The 18,453-nt window shown below is 44.4% G+C and overlaps 1 protein-coding gene across 1 annotated transcript in view; it reads right to left on the minus strand.

The window, feature by feature from the left end:
• DNAAF5 (dynein axonemal assembly factor 5) overlaps window positions 1–18,453 on the minus strand; it is a gene marked incomplete at its 5' end in the record, with an annotated part of 69,564 nt that overhangs the window by 28,771 nt on the left and 22,340 nt on the right. The window contains 4 exon segments of the mRNA XM_006167898.3: window positions 231–399; window positions 1,913–2,056; window positions 5,803–6,015; window positions 10,094–10,326. Coding sequence (XP_006167960.2) covers window positions 231–399; window positions 1,913–2,056; window positions 5,803–6,015; window positions 10,094–10,326 — 759 coding nt within the window.

Below are 18,453 nucleotides of genomic sequence, written 5' to 3' on the forward strand. Positions count from 1 at the left end.
CCTGGGGGGTGATTTCTCGCTTTCTATCTCTCTGTCTCTCTCTGTCTGTCTGGTGAGTGCACGTGCCCTACAGCAAAAACCTCCTCCCCCCCCCAAAAAAAATAGCTTAGCTTCCTGTATTTCAGGTACATGCTGAAAATCTCTTTAAGGTTTATGAGAAAGAAGACAGCACAATCCCACGTGACCAGCTGCTGCAGACTGAGTCCAAGGGGCCGTCGGGAGGGCCTCACCTGACTGAGTGACGATGATGCTGAACTGCATGAGTTCGGCAGAGTGCACAGTCCAGTCCTGGTGTGACGCAGTCACCCACTCCATGAGAGAGCCCATGTGTTTGCGGTAGAGGTCCAGGCTGCCGTTGACCTGTTCCACGGTGGCGAGCAAGTCCATGGTCTCCTGAGCCTAGAAGCCACAAGCTGAAGGTTGGGATAATTCCAATTTTCAAGGTTCAAAAATCTCTAATGGAGATTCATTCACCATGGAGGGTAAGAGCCACTCGGGTCCAAGATCGGCCAAAATGAGGCTAAATTTGAAATTTAACAGGAGGGGAGCGCTGCAGAACGGACACCCTCCCAAGAGCTCACTGAGTGAGGCTGCAGATTCAGCGCCAAGGCTGCGTTCCCGTGTGTGTCGCTGCTGTTTGTACAGCACATGATGGAGATACAAAGTGTGTCCACCACCAGATTCACTGCCAGGGCTCCCTGGTTGTGCACAGCCTGGTGGATGAGCCATGTGAGAGTGAGAAGCTGCTTGCTGCTCGACATCAGCTGGGGCCCGGCCTCCAGACCAAGAAGGGTGGCTGAGTGGCACTAAAGAATCAAACTGAACAAAGAGACTGTGTTTACCAGGGAGCATCCTCACCCTCCTTTGCTTAGCTCTCTCACCCTGACCAGACCTCAAGGTACAAATAACTCCGGAGACTGCTCAGGGGGGAGAACAAAGGGTGAGGATGATTAAACGATAAAGCGGCCAGCCACCTTTTAACCTGTGCTTTTCCCCTTGGGGCTTGAAAGTATTAGGAAGTCCTCGAGATTCCCTCATGGCAGGTGCCGGTGGCCTCGGGTCTGTTTTTGCAGACTCTCCTGCAATCTGCTGGCTGCCTGGTTTCCTTCCCTGTCGCTGGCAGGCACTGCAGATTCCGCTTCTGCTAGTATTTATGGTCCCATCAGTGACAAGTTGTCTGCTAAGATGTATACCCTTTGGAAAGGTTGTTTTTAAAAGGAGAAATAAAACAAAGTTTAAAGAGGCTCCAAGGAAGGAGAGGGGGGACCATGAGCCTCCCTGATGTGAGCTTCTTTTCGGATCACCCAGGCTGCATACATCTCCAGAGAAAAGCCACTCGAGGGCTGTGGGGGAAGAGAACTATATGGAAAACCAAGTACTCAGTTCTCAGAGAAGCAGGGGGACCCCTTGGGTCACAGCTGACCCTTGGACACCATGGGTTAAAAGATTTACAATCATAAATGGAGAGTCAATGGGACAGAAACTTGTGTAAAGCTGGGCTACAATCAAAGTGGGAAAGCCATGGTATTATTTCCTCTCCATACCTTTAGTCACATGTATGTATTTTTTAAAATCCCACTCAATGTGCAGATTTAAAGGTTACGATGCTCTCATTTCACATTTGCTTCTTTGCCACAGACCCCAAGATTACATAGCTGTCTTCGCTCTCAGATACTAGAATACACTGGCGGTTGGAGGGGATACCCCTAAGGCTACCTCATAAATGACTCATCCTAAATATTCTGAATTCTTTCATCTTTGCTAGTCAATTTGAGCCAGGCTCGCCCGAGGCCTGTAATTCAAGTGCAGAGATTTATGGAAGGTAGTTACATTTTATTTAGAGAGAGATGTCTTTCTGGGTATAAGCTCCACCAGGCCATGCAGCACAGCGGGACCTTTCTATCAGTCTTACCTTGTCACCCAGGCTGGCGGCACCAGAGACAGCCATTATGGTCACCAGCACTTCCATGAGCTGCAGGCTGGCCCTGCTGCAGTCCTCCCCACACACTGACACCAGGGCCTGCACACAGAGCAGCAAGTGCTCCAGGTAGAGGTCCTGCGGAGAGAGAACAGAAGCGTCACCCTCCTGGACTCCAGCACCCCCAGCACCAGGTTGACAAGGCCATGCTCCGACAGTCTAGGCTCTTATGGAGGAAGAGACGATAGACACTTGGCCACTGAGTGGAGCATATCAGCCATAAACTGGGCATTTGGGGCCCACAGGACACCGACTGGGAATGAAGGACTTCACACGTATTTTGTGAAATGCTGAATGGTGCTTTGGTTAGGTTTAACGCAGTTGCATGTTTGTGACACACGCTGAAGTACTTAACATGTGACATGACAGCATATTTTGGATTTGCTTTAAAATTTCCCAGAGCTTCCCTATTCTCTCCAAAGTCAGAAAATGGCACAAGGCAGATAAATTATGAAAGTAAAAGGGCTGGTCATTATTGGGCCAGGTGGTAGGTATGTGGCGCTTCAGTATTTTTCCTACTTTCGTGAATTTTTAAGTATGTCTAGAATATTGTTTCAACAAGAATAAATAAAATTCTACAGTTGAATAAAATACACTTCCTGACTGATGGGGATGACAGGGTGATGTCGTCACTATGAACCAGGGCTGGGTTGGTCAAGCCGCTTCTCTTCCTGGCTCATCCCAGTCCACTACACAATGGGGGCTAGGTGGTTGGATGAGACCCATGGCCTGGAAGATGGCAGGCATACACTGTAGGGGACTCATCCAGCAGTGACACAGATCTTCAGACCCCCACCCTACCCTAAACCACAGAAGGTGCAAACCACGGTGCATCCAGCTGCCTTGGAGGATGAGATGGCCCCACCCCACCTGAAGAGTCGGGCTGTGACCATGGACATCCCAACCACCCGGAGAAGCAACAGAGCTGTTTTGATTCCAATCTGAACTCTCCCACAGCCCTTTAAGGCCTGGATTAACTGATTGATTTCTGATGATATGATTATAGGTTTAATTTCTATAATGACCTATAATATAAACTCAAGGGGCAATCACTTGAGTTTAATTAAAATAAAAGGGAATGCACTTTTAAAAGATCCTGCTGCTCTTATTTTCTGTTGAGCTGTCTCATTACACACTTGAACACTGGAGCCCATGAAGAATGTGTCCCTCACAGTGAGTATCAATGTCTTGCTATGAATTTGACAATGTCTCGGAGAAAATAACAACACTATAACATTGGCAGGTTAACTAGAGAATTTTCAGTGTCTGCCTACACACAGACAGACACACACACACACACACACACACACACACACAGAAAAAAAATACAACAGGAAATGATACTCAATGCTTTCTCATTCTGAAACAATGTTATGTGAGACTGCAAAAATTCTAATTTACTAGATACAGTGCTAGAGACTTTCATATTTCAGCAATGGCAGCAATATCGCTGATCTTGTTTTCTTTAGTTAAACAGGAATAGAAGAGCTATCCTTATGTTATCACACAATTTCCTCATTTCAGTTACCTGTCACTAAACATATTTCAAAGAAGAGGATCAAGTTCCTTTCAGCTAAGCTCCAGGTGCAACGCTTGGCCCAACACACCTGGGAAAGTACCTTTTACTAAAAAACCAGACTCTCTGTTAACCACAAAAGGGGGGGGGGTGTCAAGTCAGATTCACAGTTCAGAATACATCTTCATGGGCTTCTTTGTTCTGTTTAACACAGGGTTTTTTAAATTTTGTTTGTTCTTGACAGATGTTCTTAATCTTTTCTTATAAGCCACTGAAGACTAATTTTAAGAAACATAAACTTCTTCCCAAATGACATTAGACAAAGTATGTAAACTCCCTCCTTGCTGTGGAAAAGAACACACCATTATAATCAACTTGGAAACAGAAATAACTTTGACCAAGACCTAAATGTGTTCATCCTTTTTGCTAAAAATGTAAGTGTGCTAAGAAAGTAGAAGAATGTATATCCTTGGTTTTTACTATGACTGGCTTGTTGGCCTGCTGAAGGGCTAGAAAACATTTGCACACTGCAAGGAAGAAGGGCTGGCTTTATGGAAGGACCCTTATGTGTGACTGGACCATCAGAAAAAGGTCTTTGTTTAAAAGATCAAGTTAAAAGTTTCTTTAACAAAACTGGAAGATGAAGAACCAAACGCACAATCTGATTTTGATGGAGTATATAATTAAATTTTTCTGTAACCAACATTAAGATATGAAAGCTATATTTTCTTTGCTCTGAAATTTTTAAGATATAATATTAACCGCCTACACAAAATTTTAGTTATACTTTCCTGGGGGAAAAAACTACTTCTGGTTTAACAAATTCATGCATAGGAATTAAAATGATCTGCTGAAACACTTGTGAGTAGAAATGAAGAACTTATGTAGATTCAGTGATTATCGTAAAAATGGGTTTTCGGAAAGATTAAAATGTGGCTGAAAACACCATAGGCTGTCAGCCTTCCCACATTTCTTTTCTGAGACTTCAGCTCTATTTTCCCCTCTGTGTACTTTAGAAACTATCTTACAAGTTTCTTAAGTTTTTAAAGTTTTTTGCTAAAGGGCGTGTACACTAGCCAGAGAGAGACAGAGAGAATGAATGAGGGCATGTGAGAAAGTAGACCCAAAGGGAGGTCACACCACAATCCCTTCTCCATCTCTCCCTCCTTGGGGGATTTTGGACACACACAGATGCGCACAAGCCCAGAGTGTCTTTGAAGCTGTCCAGTCCCACAGTTGGCCATGTGGGATCCAGCTGCTTTAATCACGACAGCAACAGTAGGCCCCTCAGATGGCTTTTAACATGATTGTGAACTGTCGCACCCTCTCATTCTGAGGGCAGAAGAAGGATCTTAGTAGATGACTAGAGACAAGTTGAATGCAGAGCTCGTGTCATGGGCCAGGGACACAGCAGTCACCAGCCTCTCTTTGGCCCAGCATAGTAGACATAACAGTTGCTAAAAACAAACAAACAAACAAAAACAACCCAGTGGGGCAAATGCCAGCCTCCTAGTAGGGCTGAGTGGCTACGGCAGACCACAATGCCCTTTACAGAAAGATGTGAGGTGTATAATCCAACGTATGAGTCAACGGAGGTTAAGCCTATCACATCCCAACAAAAATAAAGTCATTATTTTTTCTTGAACAGAAAACAATTATAAATTATTCCAGATGATTAAGCCCAGCTACCTGGGAATGTTTGTTTCAGATGTAATAGATTTACTGCTCAATTTAAAATCATGCAAATTTGTCTGGCAAATCAGCAGGTTTGTTATGTCAGGCATGTTGGTAGGATGTGAAGTGATGCTGGTAGAGACGAGCTCCTGACGGCACTCAGGAGCCACCGGCGCCCAGTGCACTCAGCCAATAGAGGGCAGGCAGGCTCCTGACCGCCCCTCCACACACTGAGATGTGCACGGCCGCCTCGCTGACCCTGCGTCCTCCGCAAGCCTGGGACAGCTCAAGGCACCACATGCAGAACTGTCCTCATGACAAACGTATTCTATCCTGTGCTGCCCGGCAGGCTACTGGCTACATGTCCTGCTGCACACCAAGAAAGGGACATTTTCATTTAAGTGGCCACCTGTGGCTTGTGCCACAGCACTGGACAGAGCGGGATGAGGCTCCTCAGTAAGAGGCTGTCCACCCAGCACCTGGGCTACCCCAGGGTATTTCTGATGGGCCTGTGGATCTGGACTGTTTGATAATTTCCATAATGATGCCTAGACAGCATCTGGTAGGGGAAGCCTCCTTCCATCTTCAACTTCAGGATGTTCTCTGCTTTCCACCCTTTCCCACACAATCTTACATTTTCAGACCCTTGACAGATGTGCGCCTGGGCTAGCTCTGTGGCGATGACCTCCAGGTGTGGCTGGAGGGCTTCTCGGGGGCAGCCTCGAATGACCGAAGCAAGAACCAAGAGGCCAGATGGGGAGGGTGACTTCCTCAGCATCGGTAAGATCAACTTCAGAAATACTTCTGGGTTAACAAACGTCCCAATTAGCTCTGCAGATCTCATACACTGCAAAAGAAAAACATAGGAAAAATGAGGGAGTTTTGCAAACAGACCCCAGCTGCCACCTGCTTCTCTCTGCTCTCAGCACCTCAGCACCCACTCTGTAGGGCTGGTGCCCATCAGAAACAGTCCCATGAGAAAGTGTGTTCTCGCATGAGCTCAGAACACCCATGAGAAATAGTCCTCTGTGGTCTCTTGGGACTCAGGAGAGAAAACATATGATGTTTAAGGCAGTGTGGTCTGGCTCACAGGAAGGTTCTGTCCCAGTGAGGTTTTCTGCCTCATCTGATACCAATGACCTACACGGCTCATTAATAAATGGATAAACACACACCGGCACCTCCACACAGTGAACTCCTGCAATCAGTAAAGACGAAAAACTTGATAAAAAGCAACCAGTAGGGTCGATCTTGGGGCATCATGATGGATGACAAAAGCCAATCCCCAGAGGCCAAACCCTGTGTGAGTCCAGCTATAAAACACCCTCAAGATGACCTAATCACAGTGATGGAGAACAGACAAGTGGGTGCCAGGAAGTAGGGCACGAGAGACCTCTGTGGCGGTGGTCTGCCTCTCCATTGGGGTTGATAGTGTCTACAAGAACCTACATGGGGGAACCAGCAGTTAGCGTAATGGCTATGTCGCTGGACTCCCACGTAGTCGACTGTGGTTCGCATCCTGGACTCGGTGGCTTAGAACTCATGCCGGGTGCGTGTGCGTGCGTGCCCAAGATCCCGAGAGGAGAATGGAGGAGAAGGGACTGCGGCGTGACCATCCCCCTGGGGGTGATTTCTCGCTTTCTGTCTCTCTGTCTCTCTCTGTCTGTCTGGTGAGCGCACGCACCATATAGCGAAAACCTCTCAAAAAAAAAGAACCTACACGGGTGATAGAGGGCCTAGACCCACACATGGCACGGGACAATTTCCTGGTTATGATGTGAGATTAGTGCAGAAGTAGGTGGGTGAAGGCTCGGGGTCTCTGTACCACCTTTGCAACTTCCTGGGACTCTGTAACTGAAGAACGACAGATAGACAGAGAGAAAGAAAAACAAACAAACAAACAAACAAAAAACCCAAAAAAAATCAAAACTCAACATACCTATAGTCTAGCTTCTCTACCTAACTTTTACTTACTGGAGTTTTAAATACAGCCCCACAGCACAGAGGGCAGAGGACTCAGAACAGCTGGGGCTGAACTGAGACCACACAGTCCTGATTTGCTGGGGGCTTCTGTGGCGCTGCCATCCAAAGACTGTTTTCTCATCTCTCTCTCTCCTGTTTTTCTCTCTCTCTCTTTCTTTCTTTCTTTCTTTCTTTCTCTCTCTCTCTCTCTCTCTCTCTCTCTCTCTTTCTTTCTTTCTGTGTCTCTGTCCCTCTCTCTCTCTCTCTTGCTCCTTTGCTCCCTATTTCTCTGGCCCAGTTTTCATTCTCCTCCTGTCTGTCTGTCTCTCTCATGCACACCCCTCTGTTCTCCATCCACAATGTTCTGTGTTCCTGCCAACAGATCTGTGTTCTCCACTGTGAGGGAACAGGGATGGTCAAAACCAGGCAGCCCGGTCCCTATGACTGCTCTCGGCCCGCTGGTCATCCACCCACCCTTCTGCTGAGGTCTCTGTGATCACGACTCCTGAACACTCCCTCCCTCCCCTCACCAGTGTGCCCAACAACTTCCTCCCCTCAGCATACAGGCTGCCTACCACATGGCCCTGTCTGGGTTTTAGGAGCTCGTGCCCATCAAAGTCTGTAAGCTGGGATCCTTTCCCAGACACCTTCTACGGAACCCTGGTTCCAAAAGATGCTCTGCTCAACCAAGTGACATCAGTGAGAGGCAAGGTGTTGTTTAGAGGCTGGCAATGCATGTTACAAACTTTGAAAGTCTTAAAGAAACCTTAACCTTATTTAAACTCATGTTTCCCAAACTTATCTAGTCAGGGACCCCTTCTTCCACAAATCCACCATCAACGTGTCGGGACCATGTTCCTGAGAACCAGCTAACCTCGCTAGGCTCAGTGGCCCGCCGGACGTGGGGAGAGGTGCTGAGAAGCCACAACAGCAGCCTCAGGGATTGTGCTGAGATGTACAGTGTCCTAGGGCAGTGGCTTTACGCTTTGAAGAGAAACAAATTCCTCTGAAAATTTAACGAAAACCAAAACTAGATTGGTTCTCCAGAAAATTCCAAAACCCACCAAGATGTTTTGTGTATAATTCAGAAACTTACTGATACTCTCAGGCCCACGCTGGACTCCAGAGAAATCTGCTTTAAGTGTTTTTGACGGAATTTACACAGAATATGTCCCTCATGGGTCAGTGCCCTGAATTTTATAACACATCCTCTCTCCAAAGGTGAGCCTACCTGGGAACCAGCAGTTAGCGTAATGGCTATGTCGCTGGACTCCCACGTAGTCGACCGCGGTTCGTGTCCCGGACCCGGTGGCTTAAAACTCACACCGGGCACGTGTGCGTGCGTGCCCAAGATCCCGAGAGGAGAATGGAGGAGAAGGGATTGCAGCGTGGAGTTCACTGATAGCTTATAAGAAGTTATATAAAATGCTCTCAGAGAAACATTTTAGCAGATTACAGCCAAAATGGAGTCTCCACAGATATATCCAAAGAACTGGACCTGGAATAAAGTGTAAACTCTTTACCACAGCCTACAAAGTTCTGCCACTTCGGGAACCAGCAGTTAGCGTAATGGCTATGTCGCTGGACTCCCACGTAGTCGACCACGGTTCGTGTCACGGACCCGGTGGCTTAAAACTCATGCCGGGCGCGTGTGCGTGCATGCCCAAGATCCCGAGAGGAGAATGGAAGAGAAGGGATTGCGGCGTGACCATCCCCCCTGGGGGGTGATTTCTCGCTTTCTGTCTCTATGTCTCTCTCTGTCTGTCTGGCAAGCACACGCGCCCTACAGTGAAAATCTCTCCAAAAAAAAGGTGAGCCTACTTGGCTAAAAGCATCTTAAATTTCTATGAAATCCAGTCAATTTAACAGAATGATCACTTGATACTTATCGCCACTTAATCTTCTCATTCTTCACGCAATTAGACTGGGGCTCTCACCCTTTCTGTGAGAAAAGTAGAAATTCGGAAGTTCTGTATGGACAGATATGGTTTACAAAAAAACAACTGTACAAAGTTTGGCCACGTTAGTGACAAACCTGATATCTAGAAATTAAAGCTATATTCTGTAAGAAATATGATACATGATATGATATATGATAGTTTCAAATTGATAATTTTTGAGAAAAGAAGACATGATATGTAAATAGGCTTATAATGGCTTATTTTTAAAGAGGAATCTACAACATTTACTATAAGTTAGTAACAATGACTCATAACAGTAAAAATAAAGCCAATGAGTAGGGTTTTGATGGATCTAGGATTTAAGTGAAGAGGGTATTTTGATTTAGAACCTTGAATAAAAGTTTTGGTCATTCTCCTGAGCATCAAGACATGTCCTTGTGGGCTGGGCAGGAGGTCTTGACAGTGATGATAGTCAGTACAGGTGTCAACTGGTCGCGTTCCAGTAGTCTCAGGTACCTCCACCTTCACCTGCTTAGGCGTGGAGGTGGAGCACCAGCCAGCAGCGAGGGGAGTGAGTCAGAGCCTAGGACACCACACACTGGACGCCTGCGGCTATCCAAGAAACTGCCTGGGTCATAGCCAGTCCCCACAGGGGTGGAAGGGCCTCAGAAAACCCTGGCCTGTTGAAGCTTACAGATCCCCAAGACAGTCCTGCATCTTTGTCAGCAGCCCGGTCTTCAGAGACAGCCTAATGCATGACCCTGTCTGACAGATGACACATTTATGCAACACACAAAGAATCATATGTCCCAAAGTGCTTAAGGATCTGCCTTTCACATACTATTATCTGTAAGTGCAGAAAACAGGTCATGGTTTCTAGAAGCTGGTTGTGGGGAGAGGCTGGGAGACCCTGGGGTGAGAGAAATGTTCTGTATCTTCATTGTGGTGATGTTATATGGCTGTACATGTTTGTCCTAACTTGGAGATTGGTATACCCAAAAGGCTGAATTTCTCAATCTGTCAGTTATAGCTCCACAGATAAGACTAGAAGAGGCAACTCACGCCGCTGACCACAGCCTTCTCCTCGTCGGCACACGCCTGCTGCAGGGTCCTGAGCAAGATCTCAAGGTGCTGCGTGATGTGGTCCTCAGCATGAAGCAGCAGCACTGGCAGGAGCTGCGCAGACTTTACCCTGGTGCCCACTACCCAGTCGGTAATGTCATGACAGATGGCGGGAAGAATCTTGGAGAGGTTTCTGAAGACAAGCTCCCGGCAGCCCAGCCCTGGGCGACTCTCTGGATAAAAAAGATCAAGAAATAAAAGGGGAAATTCACAAATAATACCTCAAAGACTTGCATGGGAAGTATCAATAATTTATTATATGTGCCTTAAGGTACAATTACAGTTTTGAGATCCTAAAAATCCAAAACAACTCTTGAGAAAGCAATGAAGCCATCAAATGTCATAATTTATTTTGAAATGTTTTTTACAGCTATACTGTACTGAGGTGTAAGTGACCCAATAACCTACACAGAAAGTGCATAATCTGGTAAGTTCTGACACACTGCTATACCCAATTAAGTCAGGAAGTACATCTATCACCCCGCAGTGTCCTCTGCAGTATATGGCCCCCTTTTGACTGCCCCATGTCACCCCCAGGCAACCACAGATCTGCTGTCACTGTAGATGAGATTGTATTTTCTAGAATTTTTTGTAAGTGAAATCATCTAGTATATAATTTTTTGGCTGGCTTCTTCCACTCCACATAAGTACTCTGAAACCCATCCATGTTATAATATGCACTTGTTCCTTTTCATTGCTGAGGAGTATTCTACCATATGGCTATGCTACTTTATCCACTTATCTGCTGATGAGTATCAGTTGTTTCCAGTTTGGGGCCATTATAAACACTGCTATGAACATCCATCTCCAGGGCTCTGTGTGGAATTCTACTGTCACTACTATAGAGCAGGTATCCAGTTGTGGAATGGCTAGATCAATATGGTAGATGCATGTTTAAATTCTAAAGAAATTACTCCACTATTTTTCCAAAGTGGCTGTATTATTCTGTGTTCCCACCAGTGGTGGGTGAGAACTCCAGCTCCTCCTCACCTTTTCCAGTACTTGCATGGTCAGTCTTAAATTTAAATCAGTGCACGAGGAAGGTATAGTTATATTTCCTTATGGCTTTGATTTGCATTTCCCTAATGACTAATGGTACTGAATGCCTTTTCATGTGCTTTTCTTTTTTCTTTTTTTTTGAGAGGTTTTTGTTATTTGGCACGTGTGCTCGCCGGAAAGACAGAGACAGAGAGACAAAAGGCAAGAAATCACCCCCGAGGGGGGATGGCCACACCACAGTCCCTTCTCCTCCATTCTCCTCTCAGGATCTTGGGCATGCACGCGCACACACCTGGTGTGAGTTTAAACCACCAGGTCTGGGACTTGAACTGCGGGAGTCCAGCAACAAAGCCATTACATTAACTGCTGGTCCCATGTGCTTTTTTTTTTAACCACCTGTCTAATCTTCCTTAGTAAACTATCTTAAAAATTTTTTTAACCCATTTAAAAAATCTGAACTGCTTGGTGATCAGCAGATGGTGTAATGGCTACATCACTGGTCTCCAATGTAATAGACCATAGTTTGTGTCCCAGACCCGGCAGCTTAAAACTTATTCTGGGTGTGTGTGCTTGTGTGCCCAAGATCCTGAGAGGAGAATGGAGGAGAAGGGATTGTGGAGTGGCTATCACCCCTGGGGGGGCGGGTGATTTCTGGCTTTCTATCTCTCCAGCAAGTACATGCATCCTATAGCAAAAATCTCTCTTAAAAAAAAGAAATTGAACTGTTTGTTTTCTTACTGAATTTTGAGAGTTCTTTTTGTCTTCTGGACACAAGTTTGGCAGAAAGTTTCTTAGTCTTTGCCTTATGCTGTCATTCTCTTAACAATGTCTTTGAAAAAACAGAGGTTTTTTATTTATTTTATTTTTATTTATTTATTTATTTTTTGATCCAAGAGAGACAGAGAGAGAGAGAGGAAGCGAGCATGCAAGCCACCAGGTCCGAGACTTGAACCATGGTCAGCCATGTGGGAGTCCAGCACCTTTAACCACCATGCCACTTGCTGGCCCAGGTTTTTTATTTTGATGAAGTCAATAACTACTTTATTCATTCATGGAGTGTGCTTTTGATGGGCTTTGCCTAATCCATTACCCTAGAACTTTTATAGTTTTAGGTTTTATTTTTGTTTTCTTGAGAGAGTTTTTTTTTTTTTTTTTTTTTTAGTTTATGTCACTTGATGCATTCGGCAGATGAAAGGCATTTTTGCTCTCTGTATGAGCAGAGGCAAGCGTATCAGACTTGGAGTCCTGCTCTGTGAGCCCTGTGAACAACTATGCACTAATAAACCTTGAAAAGCTTGACATGTGCCCAGCATGAGTTTAAGTCGCTGGGTCTGAGACTGGAACCTTGGTCAATTACGTGGGAGTCCAGTGATGTAACCATTATACCATCTGCAGGTCCCGCTAGAGTTTTAGGTTTTAAGTTAGGTCTATGATGTACTTTAAGTTAATTCTTGTACACCAAATGAAGTATAGACCCAAGTTCACTCTTTGGCATATGGAAAAATCCAGTTACAGTACCATTCTTTGTCCACTACCTTGCCTTTGAAACTCCCAATAAGCATTTGTCCGTGTCTGTGTGTCTATTCTGTTCTACTGATCTGTCTTTATGCCAATACTACACTGTCTAGATTCCTGTAGTTAGAGTCTTTAAGCTAGGTAATATGAGTCTTTTAGAACTGTTACTCATCTTTAGTTTGGGCTGTTCTAGATTCTTTGCATTTCCATGTGACTTAGAATCAATTTGTCAATTTCCACAAAAAAGTCTTTGAGGATTTTATTAAAAGATTTAGATCTTAAAAATTCAAAATGGGGACCAGCAAATAGCATAATGGCTACATTGCTGGACTCCCATGTAGTCAACCATAGTTTGAGTCCTGGACCCAGTGGCTTAAACTCATGCCAGGTGCGTGTGCGTGCATGCCCAAGATCCTGAGAGGAAAATGGAGAGGGGAGTATGGCGTGGCCATCCCAGCTGGGGGGTGATTTCTCGCTTTCTGTCTCTCTGTCTCTCTTGTCTTTCTGATGAGTTCATGCGCCCTATAGCGAAAAATACTCTCCACAAAAGAAAAAAAAACTCTAAAGAAATAAATGAAATTATGACATATCTGAATTAGAGTATGTTTTAACAAAAAGAATGGCTTGTACCATAAGACCTCATTTCTAACTTTTATTCCTGTTACTTTTGTATTTTTATGTTACACTAGAGAATTAGTTCCAAATGATTCAAATTCTGTTGGCTGCTCAAATGAGCTTGTCATAATTTTGTAAAAATCAAACAAAAACTCAAAGGATACATATACATTTCCTCCTGATGACATACCTACTGAGAAAAAGTCTATTAAAATGAGGAAAATGCATGACCAAGAGCAGCCAAGTGGATCTAGGTAGACCTACACACTTTGTGGACATATGGGCCTAGAGAGGTATTTCCACAGGAATTCTGGCCCATAGATGCATATGGTTCTAAAGCCTAATTTTCTATACTTAAAAAAGCAAATATAGGGACCAACAGTTGGCTTAATGGCTATGTCGCTGGATTCCTATGTAGTCGAACACAGTTTGAGTCCTGGACTCGATGGCTTAAACTCACGTTGCACATGTGTGCGTGTGTGCCCAAGATCCCGAGAGGAGAATGGAGGAGACAGAATTGCAGCATGGCCATCCCCCCCAGGTGTGATTTTTCGCTTTCTGTCTTTCTGACTTTCTGGTGAGTGCATGTGCCCTATAGCAAAAACCTCTTCAAAAAAAAAAAAAAAAAAAAGCAAATACAATATTCGTGTAGACCTGGGTCAACAAACTATGGCTCACCACCAAATCTGGCCTTTTGCCTGTTTTTATAAATAAAAAGTTCTATTGAGACACAACCAAAACCCGACTATGGCAGCCTTTTCATTATAAAGGGCTGAAGAACTGTGGTAGATATTATATGGTGTGCAGAACTAAAATATAATTTGGCCTTCTACAGAAAAAGTTTGTGATTTCTTGTTCTAGACTCTAGAGTTGCACTTTTTATTATGATACCTGCTAGCCTCATAGGACTATTTACATTTAACTCAATGAAACTTAAATACGATGAACATGTCTGCTTAGACAGTGATCATATTTCAGGTGCCCCAGAGCCATATAGGGCCAATGGCACAAAGATAGAGCAGCCTGAGGAACATTTCACTGCTCAGCACTGCCCTAGAAGAGCACTAGAATCTAAGTGTGAGTTTAAACAGCTACCTGGAATATAACACTGTAACAGAACTTTCCTACCCAATTGTTTCCAACTTCCCTATAGTTAACACTATGAAAAATATCTTTGCTGGGCCAGCAGGTGGCGTGGTGGTTAAGACACTGGACTCATGTGTGGGCAACTGCAGTTTGAGTCCTGGACCTGGTGGCTTACTTTCTCACTCCCACCCCTGCCCCCTCTGTTGCCCTAGTGGGTACATATGCCCTATGGCAAATTAAAAAGAAAAAAATACTCATTTAAAAAATTAAATAATTCTTTTTTAAAAAAAGTGATTTATTTGGGGAAATATCTTTGTACATGAATCTTTTGATGTATCTCTGACACTTAATTTGACTAAATCCTAAAAACAAGAACTACTGGGCCAACAGGCATGCACATTTATGTCCTGAATCTTACTGCTGAGCTGTCCCACAGGAAGCCTGTACCAATCTATACTCCAATCAGCAGGTATGAGCTTGGCACTATTTAAAAAAACATTTTTTGTTTGTTTTGGCTTTTCTTTCCTAAAAAGGTAATACAAAAACAAGGTCAAAACAAAACAACCAGTTGAAAGAGCGAAAAGCTAAGGCTTCTTCCTACCCTGTCCAATTTCTTGATCCTCTCCCTGGGGACAACTACTGCTGACCAGTCTTGGCATGGCCCCAGAGATGGCCCATGTGTGCAGTAGCAAGTGCACCTGTCATTGCTGTCCACCCCAAAGTGATGGCACACAGCTCTGCACTTGGGTGTCACCACCAATGGAGGATGCTGCAAGCTCCCTTTTAGTATATTCTGTTCTCTGTGGTAGCTGACCGTAATCAGCCCTGCTGACTGCTGCTTCAAGCAGGTGCAGTGACCGTCCTGGTTCACACCTTTGCACACACTTTTGTAGGTGAGCAGAGTTACAAGACTGATTCCTAATTCTGGTAGAATTTCTGGATTAAATGATTTATCTATGTTTTCTTTATAGAATTATTTATTAAATTTTATTTATCATCATTTAAAAAAAAATTTTGCTACAGGGAACATGCACTCATCAGATAGAGACAGAGAGGAAGAGAGCTAGGTAAAGTGAGAAAGCAAGTCACCAGGTCTGGGACATGTATTGTGGTTGGCCATGTGGAAGTCTAGTGCCTTAACCATCATGCCACCTGCTGGCCCTCTATGTTTTCTTTACATATTTAGCATTTTTAATCATTATTTGTCTGATAGGCCCAAGAATGTGCACATCAGGCTGAATTCAACCGCTTGGTTTATAAAATAAATTCAAGCTACCAAATAGTTCCTCAAGTAGCAATTTCCAGAATTGTCAGTTTGAACAGAAACAAAACTTCCCTGTGTATCTCAAGGTAGTTTCCATGTGTATATATAAACAAAATAAACAGAATTTAAGGTGTAAACAAATTATTTTAACTTGTATTAAAAACTGTTCTAGGGACCAGCAGTTAGCGTAATGGCTATGTCGCTGGACTCCCATGAAGTCAACCGCAGTTCGAGTCCCGGACCTGGTGGCTTAAACTCACACCGGGCACGTGTGCGTGCATGCCCAAGATCCCGAGAGGAGAATGGAGGAGAAGGGATTGCAGTGTGGCCATCCCCCACGGGGGGTGATTTCTTGCTTTCTGTCTCACTCTCTCTCTCTGTCTGGCAACACCCCCCCCTGTTGACAAAACCCCCCCAAAAAAAAAAAAAAAAAAAAGAAAAAAAACCTGTTCTAAATCTGACAATTAAAATAATATCAAAGGGTCAAGTAAAGAAACTCAAGTGATAAGCACAGAGTGGCAGCCTGTGGCATGGGCAGTTCCCTTACGAAAGGTCTGGCCTCTCCCTTTCAACAACTCCTTCATCTCAGAGGCTCAATCTAGACTAGCTGCCCCCCTGGCAAACTGCTGTCAACAGTGCTCCTCTTCCAGGGTAAGGCCTCACTGCACCTGCACCCTTCGGCAACACAATGGCTCCAGGTGGGCAGGTAGGGTGTACCCACCCTGCATGGCCTCCAGGCAGATCAAAGCCCCCACAGAGAGGCCGTTCAGGTCCAGAATCAGCGACAGCAGGCTTAACTCCTGCCTCCTGCAGTACTGTAGGGCAGAGCAGCTGGGGTTCAGCTCAATTTTTTAGGGGAAGTCTCCTATAAATTCTTACTGAATGCACAAACAGCTTGTTAAAATTGACCCTACCCTCAACAAGTTTTAAACAGCTTCACTGAGGTGGAATTCACATGTCTCAGAATTCACTCATTTATGTGTAGGAACTGAGTTGTAAATTTACATAGCCATGCAACCACAAACACAATCCTGTTCAGCTGAATACTGTCATCCTGACAGGCCCTGACAATCCTCACCTACAGTCAATTCCTGCTCCCACACTAACCAAAGAGAATGAGGAACCTGTTTTCTCTGTACGGAATTTTGCCTTTTCTAGAAATTTCATATAAATAGACTTCTTTCATTTGACATGATGCTTTGAGATGCACCCATGTGGCTGTATGAATCAGTGCTTCAATCCTTTTTATTGCCGAGTACGATTCCACTGCCTAGTCATAGCTTATCCTGTCTATCCCTTCATTCATCAGTTGACAAGACACAGGTTATTTCTACTTTGGGATGCTTATAGATAATGCTATTATCAACATTCATGGACAAATATCAGGTGAATATAAGTTTTTATTCCACTGAGCAAATCTCTAGGGATGGAATGGCTGGACCAGTGTACGTCTGACATTTTACGAAGTTGCCAGACTGTTTTCCCAAGTGATTGTACCATTTGTCCTGTCACCAGAAATGCACGAGAGCTCTAGGCTCTCCACATCCAAATTCCTTCCCAGATCTGATTATTTATTTTTTGATTTATAAAGCAGAAGGTGAGGTCAGTGTTCCTGTCTATTCATCACGCAACCATGGCAGCAAAGACACACACTGAGGAAGTGCCCTGAGGTCTGAAGCAATTAACTTCTTAAGTCCAGAGTCCAAAACTGCCAGGTTAGGTGCCCAGAAAGCTCAGCAATTATCTATTAATCTTTTCTTTGAAAACATAATTGCAGTGCTTTAGCAAGTGAAAAGCATGAAAAGACCATTTAAGTGGACAAAGTCAGCAAAAGAGTAGAAAGACAGCGGCAGTTGGCTCAGTTTTTACAGAACACAGATGACAACTGCCATGAAAAGACTTAGCTTTAAACACAGGAGACAAGATGCAAATATTTACCAAGCTAATTTATTTTCAGAATTAAAACAATTCAATAAGATAGCAGTGGGTAATTGTTTGACTTTGCTAGAAAACAATGGTAAAAATAAGAACATCCTGAATCAAATCCAAAGTTACATAAAGAAGGCAGAACAACGACCTCTGGGTGTGAGGATCCAAGTTGAATCCCAGCTCAATCCAAGGGGAGGGCTCTTCTTTTCCTTTGCCTGCTGCTGTTTTTCATCCCAGAGGCCCTGTACTGACTGGCAAAATGGGCATCTGAAGACCCAGGACCCCCCAGTGAGGGTGTGACCCAAAACAAACACACATGAGATGTCTCCTAAAGAACATTTCCAACTATGGGGATGCACAGTTCTACCCTCTTCTGGATCAGACATTAAGAAATCATCGCTGGGGCCAGCAGGTGGTGTAGTGATTATGGTGCTGGACTCCCACATAGCCGATCATGGTTTGAATCCTGGACCTGGCAGTTTAAAACTTGCGCTGGATGGGGTTGGCAGGTGGCGCAGTGGTTAAGGGTGCTGAACTCCTAGTTAAGAGTGCTGGACTTGCATGTGGCCAACCGTGGCTTGAGTTCTAGACCTAGTTGCTTGCTTCCTCACGCCCCCTCACTCCTCGTCCCTTTCTTTCTCTCTCTGTCCTTCACTGGCCAAATTAAAATAAAGTTTAATAAAATAATTCTTTAAAAAGGAAAGAAAAAATCTCGTGCTGGGTGTGTGTGCACGTGTTTGCCCAAAATCCCGAGAGGAGAATAGATTGCAGTGTGGCCATCCCTCTGGAGGGTGATTTCTCACTTTCTGTTCTCTCTCTGGTGAGCACATGCACTCTAAAGTAAAAACCTCTCTCAAAAAAAGTTTATTATTGTCATTATTGATAACTCTTT

This window comes from Tupaia chinensis, unplaced genomic scaffold, assembly GCF_000334495.1.
Source record: "Tupaia chinensis unplaced genomic scaffold, TupChi_1.0 Scaffold145208_1, whole genome shotgun sequence".
Taxonomy (NCBI): Eukaryota; Metazoa; Chordata; class Mammalia; order Scandentia; family Tupaiidae; genus Tupaia; species Tupaia belangeri.